The sequence below is a fragment of the Phoenix dactylifera genome, chromosome 3, assembly GCF_051530095.1.
Source record: "Phoenix dactylifera cultivar Ajwa chromosome 3, Ajwa_hap1_PhDact_Kaust_v1.1, whole genome shotgun sequence".
NCBI classification, from domain to species: domain Eukaryota; kingdom Viridiplantae; phylum Streptophyta; class Magnoliopsida; order Arecales; family Arecaceae; genus Phoenix; species Phoenix dactylifera.
Window position 1 is genome coordinate 51,696,614 of NC_143192.1, and position 7,088 is coordinate 51,703,701.

General features: G+C 41.1%; 1 protein-coding gene across 1 annotated transcript; it reads right to left on the reverse strand.

The window, feature by feature from the left end:
* Positions 1-3,879: 3,879 nt before the first annotated feature.
* LOC103719589 (putative aquaporin PIP2-6) lies at positions 3,880-5,362 on the reverse strand. The gene is made up of 4 exons (XM_017845843.4): positions 4,996-5,362; positions 4,625-4,920; positions 4,383-4,523; positions 3,880-4,260 (listed from the first exon to the last, which is right to left on the reverse strand). The coding sequence occupies exons 1-4, from the start codon at positions 5,285-5,287 to the stop codon at positions 4,141-4,143; spliced, it is 849 nt and encodes a 282-aa protein (XP_017701332.3). The 5' UTR covers positions 5,288-5,362; the 3' UTR covers positions 3,880-4,140.
* Positions 5,363-7,088: the final 1,726 nt, after the last annotated feature.

Sequence of the window (7,088 nt, forward strand, 5' to 3'; positions counted from 1 at the left end):
CTCTCCCATGACAAATCCCTGAGTCGGACTAATTCTTCGGATCCATAAAAACAACAAAAAATTATATAATGAGCTAAATAACCCCATTAAGTAATAAATATCTTAACTAGATAATTTTTATAATAACATAAGATACAATAGTAAAACACAAATTACCACGAATCAATATAAAAACATCACCAATTCTGTTTCAAAACACAAATCTATGAAGATCCATATCTTTCAAATATTCATATAGATAATCATAAATCTAATTTGAACAAATTATATTCAACTCAACAGCTTTTAACTTTGGGCACACTTATATCTTGTGACTAGGCCAAAAATAGAACTGTACTTCTACCCTGCGGAGCGAACTAGAATACTATACTAATATCTTGCGGAGTGATATAGAATACCACACTATATCTTTCAGAGTGGGCCAAAATACCATATTTATACCCTGTGGCGAGGCCAGAAGCTGAATCAATAAAGCTCAATAATAGTTAGAGTGCCAATGCATAATTTCCAATTGGAAAAGTTCAATACATAGTCGGGCTAAGAGATTAAATCTGATACATATCAAAGTTCTTTTTATAAAATAGCATATATATCATAATCGAGTCAAAATATGCATATACTATATAAGATCTGTACACGATATAACTATAGCCCGAAAAATATTACTCTAAATTATATATCGATTTTTCATTCAAAACACCATCTTATAAAATTCAAAAATTATATAAATTGATTAACAATTTCTTTGATATAAAAATAATATTATATAAACTAGATCATTACTTACCTTGCAAGCGAAACCAAACTATAGGTCCAAATAATTTTGACAATCCCTTTTAGAACCTAAAACTTCAGAGAGCACTCAAATGAAATTTTCGGTGAGCAACGTGAGTCTAAGACTGTTGGAAGAATGAGAAGTAACCAACAGTGGTCTAGCGGTGGTGATTGAAAAAATCTATCGGCGGTGAGGCAAAAGAGGGCGTGGGGGCTTCAAATAGCCGTTGGATACTACGTTTCCTAGCTAATGTAGGAAATCGGGATGGAGGAAGAGTCCATCACGCACCCAAAGTCAAACAGGGCTCTATCTCTCTTTTTTTCATCTCCTACTCCAAGTCGAACAAGTTTCGATTTTTTTTGGCCTCCTACTCTAAATTGAACAAGGCTCTATCCCTTTCTTTTTTTCTATCTTCTACTCTAACTCTTACATCTAGGTCGGTCAAATGAAGTAGGCCCAATTCCTTATTTGCTAGGCTGGATATTACAAAGGTTTACTACGCAACAAAACCTAGTATGGTCCCTACCAATCCCTTCCTTCTACTAGACTGAATATAAATCCAATTTGCAAAGTTAGATCCTTAGCAATCCGATTCCACGTCTAATGCCTGATGGTTATCTGACTGTTTATTTTGTTCTGTGCATGTTCTCAAGAGTTAGGACTTGTTTCTTTTCCTTCCTTTTATTTTATTAGCGAATGTTGAGACTTAGTTTATTGGTATATGATTTTGTAACCTGTACCTCTCATCACAGTTAGAACGTTTTAATATGGATTGCATTTTTTTATCCTGGTGACAATGATCTTATCACGCAACAACATTTTGTTCTCTTTTTTTTTTTTTTTTTTTTTTTTTTTTTGCTAATAAAAAAGGGGAAGGGGGGAGGAAGGGACAAGCCCACCCCCGCGTAGCAGCCCCGACCACTGGGCCCCCACCCCGCCAGGAGAATGTTCGATGCGGGTAGACCGAGTCGTGTGTTGGGCACCCCGACCTATTTTACTCATACCCTCCCCACCCGTGGGCCGGCTCAGTTACCCGACCCGACCCTCCGTGTGAGTACGTCACACCTGGCACCACCCAGGCTACCAGCCGACCAGTAGCGCTTCCAGACCCCGTGTCCAGGCATGGGGCATCCGGTCCCCAAATTTAATCGACGCCCGCGCGTTTCGAACCTGGAACCACTTGGTTGGAAGCAAACGCTCCGTTCCAACTGGGCTACCACCTTGGTGGTTTTTGTTCTCTTTCAGAATTACTTTATCAGAAAGGCTGATTATGACACATTCTATTACTTTATTCTAACAACAATCGAAGCAAAGCCAAACCATGCAACTTAAGGCTAATCTTTGCATTATCCTGGTCAATGATAGTAATCCTAGGATCCATCACAATAACACAATTGTGTTACTGATGGACAAGAGTTGACCCTGCTGTAATTCATGTTTGGCTATCCACGGATGCTCTCCATCATACACGTCATACATCTGTTCTCAAATGTAGTTGCCCTGTGTATCTCAATGGGGTTTCCATGTACCGGATGGAGGCAGCCTACTATCTTTCCCTGATGGTGTGGTCCAGGGGATGCTATCAACAACTTGAGAGAGGGAACAATGACATTTGTAGCCTATTTTCACTTGCCATCCTCTCCAATTCACAACCACAGATTCCTCAAACAGGATAGGATCCTGACTCCTATTGAGATTCATTGTCAAGTCTAATCCTATAAGAATAACACTTCTATCAATACATCTATTTTCTTATATTCTTTCATTTTAAATACTAACTCTTGTTGCATGCTACTCATCCACCTCACAATGAATAAATATATCCTTGAAAACTAGGAGTTTCGGAAATTAATTGTTATACTAAAATTTTATAGGACTCATTTGGTTCGCAAAAAAGAAAGGAAGAAAATGTGGTCAACATGAAAGTAATGATATGCCTCTTATTTGGTTGAAGTTTTTAAAAGACAGAGACGAGAAAATTGTATTCTCATGAAAATATGATTCCCACGTTTCATAGAAAAATATTTTTCATGAGAAATATGGGAAAGTTATTTTTCCGTAAGTCGGGAATCACTCCATTTTTATTTTTATTTTCCAAAAAAGCCCTTCAGCATTAAAGAGGCATTAAAAATCTAATTTTTATTAAGGATATAATAGAAATTACACATAACTTTTTCAGAAAAGTAGATAGTCAACTAAACATAAGTATTCTGTAAATCTATTATTTTTTATTGTCAATCAAACATGCCAAAAGTACTTTTTTTAGGTATTCTTATTTTAGAAATCTACTTCCTAAAAATCATCTTTTTAGGAGAAAGAATGTTTCCTTTCCCATAATTTTTTCTAATTACCTAGAGAGAGAGAGAGAGAGAGAGAGAGAGAGAGAGAGAGCGAGCGCGCAAAAGTGATGTTAGGTTCAGAGAGAGAGAACAAAAGTGATGTAAGATTCTGGAACTGCTCCCTTGTTTTAATTGCTGTGCCAATGTGATGGATAGCCGTTGCAACCAAGAGTAAACCGACAGATGAGTCCGCCGAGGACCGCTGATAATAACCGGCACTCCCCACGGCCACGCGGGAGACCGTGCCCTTCCGGTCTTCTCCTTTCCAGGCTCGCAACGCAAAACCCTCCACGCTCGCCGGCCCCACGCCTTTTCCTCACCCTCGCCTTTTTTTCTCGGTCTCACGTTTCCAAGCCCATCCCTCAGCTTTACAGTCTGGCCGCGGGTCCAACCCACATAACTCCGCACTCCCTCCCAAATCCCCAACCGAAATAACCCACCCTACTTTCCTTTCTTTCGTTTCCCAAAAACTCATAGGATTCCGGATACCCAATCTAGTTACCAGCTTTACCGATTGAATTCTTGTAATTACCCTTCACTCTTTTTTCCAGGGATAAACCCGAAGCAAACCATGAAGGTGGCCGGGCTTTGGAAAAGAAAGATGCTGGAGTTTGTAAAGTACTGCGTTCGGTGGGGAGCTAAAAAAATATTATAGGAAAGAGTCAAGTTGGTGCTTGGTGGTGGAATGTTCTGGAAAAAGAACTCCCCTACCGTGACTCTGCAAAGACGTGAACTTAAAATCATCAAAGTAGTAAATAACCGACAGGAACAAGAAAACGATGGATCATTTGATTTAATTCCCCCACTTAATCAAACAAATTAGACACACACCCCCCTCCGTACATTACACATGACAAAGAGAGCACAAAACCAGCTAAGAAAAAGAAGGTTTAAGTAAAAGCAACAACTCTGCCTTCCTCTTTTTTCCACTCTCACATACACAACAAACCAAACGAGCAAGACTGAGCCTTTTACACCACCACCACCACCACCTTAGTAATTTACTAAGTAGTACTCTTTCCAGTCTCAGTTGTGGGGGTTGCTCCTGAACGAACCCAGCGCCTTGATGGCCGCCGCTCTTAGGATGTATTGGTGGTACGCCGCCGCGGCCAACGCCCCGGCGAACGGTCCCACCCAGAAGATCCACTGCCACACCATGAACACGCAAAAAGAAAACGTTATAAACTTATAATTGAGCCCAAAATTACCGCAAATGATTATAATTTGACAAACTCTCTTAATAGTTTTCTCATCGTAATTTTAGTAACCTGGTCATCCCAGGCCTTGGCCTGGTTGTAGATGACAGCAGCTCCCAAGCTCCTGGCCGGATTGATGCCGGTCCCGGTGATGGGAATGGTGGCAAGGTGCACCATGAACACCGCGAACCCGATGGGAAGTGGAGCCAAGACCTATTGGTATAGATAAGCAGCACCAAAAAAAAATAAAAATAAAGGTGAGCGGGCTTATAATTTGGTGCTCGCTAGCTGGGAAGTAGCATATGAGTACGGACCGGGACATGGGAGTCACGGGCGTTGCGCTTGGGGTCGGTGGCGGAGAAGACGGTGTAGACGAGGACGAAGGTGCCGATGATCTCGGCGCCGAGGGCGGTGCCCTTGGAGTAGCCGGCAGCGACCTCGTTGGCTCCCCCGCCCAAGGAGTTGTAAGCGTGCTTCATGATACCCTTGACGATGCCCACCCCGCAGATCGCCCCCAGGCACTGCGCCACCATGTAAAGCACCGCCCTCACCAGCGACACCTTCCTCGCCAGAAACAGCCCGAACGTCACCGCCGGGTTAATATGCCCCCCTTCGAGTTTTAAAACAAGTCAGTGTTACGAAAAAGAAAAAAAAAAGAGGAAGAGAGAGAGAGAGATTAACTAACCGGAGATGCCTGCGGTGCAGTAGACGAGGATGAAGATCATGCCGCCGAAGGCCCAGGCGATGCCGAGGTACCCGACGCCGCCGCACTGGTCGTTCTGGGACTGGACCTTGTAGCCGATGACGGTGGCGATGGTGACGTAGAGGAAGAGGAGGGTGGCCACGAACTCAGCGATCAAGGCACGGTAGAAGGACCACAGCCGGAGCTCCCCCATGTCCAGCAGCGGCGCCGGCGGCGGATCCGTGTAGTCCTTCGCCGACGCATGCCCCGCCTCCTCGCTCACCTCCTTCGACATCTCTCTCCCTCTCTCTCTCACTCTCCTCTCTTTAGAACGAGGAAGCGATAAGAGGTCGGGGGGGATTTATGGAAAACAAAGTTGGGGGCGGTGGAGGAGATTATTATGACAAATGGTATAACTGAGTGGGGCCCACAACTTCTGTGGCATCTTTTTGTTTACCGGATAATTGTGGGGATTGTTTGTTGTCATGCTTGTCGTCGCGCTTTTTTATTTCTAAATCGATGAAAGGCCGAGGGAAGAGGGTTTGGGAGAGAGAGTTGGGAATGGGGACCGGGTTACAGCGAGACCATGTGATGGGATCATGAGTAGGGAAAGTAGACATAGGGTTGGGTGGGGAGCAAGATGAGACGGAGGATAAGATTCCATCGCACACAGCATCAAAGAACTAGTTTGATTGGTGAGAATGGATTTTTTCTCATTAATTATTGTTTTTTTTGAAAAAAATACCCATATATGAATATATGGTATCTTAAAAAAATAATTATTAGGTACTTGATTGTTAATCGAAAATAGTATATTTTAGAATGACTTATTTTTGAATGAGCACCCACCGGCCTATGAAAATTATGTAAAATACTTGTTATACTTTTAATAATAAAAAACGTCACTTCTCATTCTACCTAAAAGTTTAAATATATTTTTGGAAACAAAATATCCTACTTCAAGCCGGTGAAAATTGGATTTTTTTTATCTCATATGGATTTTTCTTTTTCATAAAGAACTTGTTCAGTCCGCAGAAAAAGAATGCAAAAGTGGAGTTAACTTGAAAATGGAAAAATACTTAATGTTTGGTTAAAGATTTTAAAATAGAGAAATATAAAATTAGTTTTTTTTTCTTAAGAATATGATTCTCATATTTTATTTAAAAAAATTCATATAGGATATACGAAAATTCAATTCTCACGATTGTAATTTTTTTCAAAAGTTTCTTTAAGCTTTTAAATAGAATAGGTAAGATTTTTCACTTTATTAAGTGTATAATAAATATTCTATATATTTTTTTTTAAATAATAGATGAACAACTAGAAATAAGCTACTTTAGAATATGTCATTTTTCTAATGATTAACTAAATATACAAAATCTACTTTTCCAAGCATCATATATCTAAACATCAATTTTTTATAAAAATTATTATAGTAAAAAAAATCTTCTTATAAAATAAATAAGTTCAAAATATAAAAAAATATTTTTATAGAAAAAAAATTACTTTTTATTTTTTTATATATATTTTTTGCTGACCAAGCCTTCCACACTTCTCTTCCCGCGAACAAGTTCCAAAAGCCAGCAGCTTCCCAGCCTTTCCACCCCAATTCAAGATGGTCAGGCTTTATGTACCACCAAAAAAAGAAAAAGGGGTTAAGCTTCCCCGTCTACCCACTCACCGACGGCTGATCTCTGATCACATGAATCATCACCGTTCGTTAAAGACTCCAGGACGCTACGTACCGAATGAGTTCTGTGGACTAATGATGAGATGCAACCAAGGCACAGGCCTGCCTGTTAGGCCAGGTTGGGTTCGAGGGAAGCAATTTCGGACTCGTGTCAGATTTCTACGACTCAATTCGGACTCGTATCCAGTAATTGCTGCCACGGCCCACCGCGAGTTTCGGAAAAAGCGGCTCCCAGTGGGAGAATGATCCAGCCGGCCAGAAATATACCCCATCCGTGTGCCCCGTTGTTCCCGATCCGGAACCATTTGGCCGATGATCGTTCAGATTCAAGTGGACGGTGATTGGACTCAGAATTATTTAAATTTCTAGCTGCCTCATAGAGAAGGCCAACGGTCCGACCGGTCTT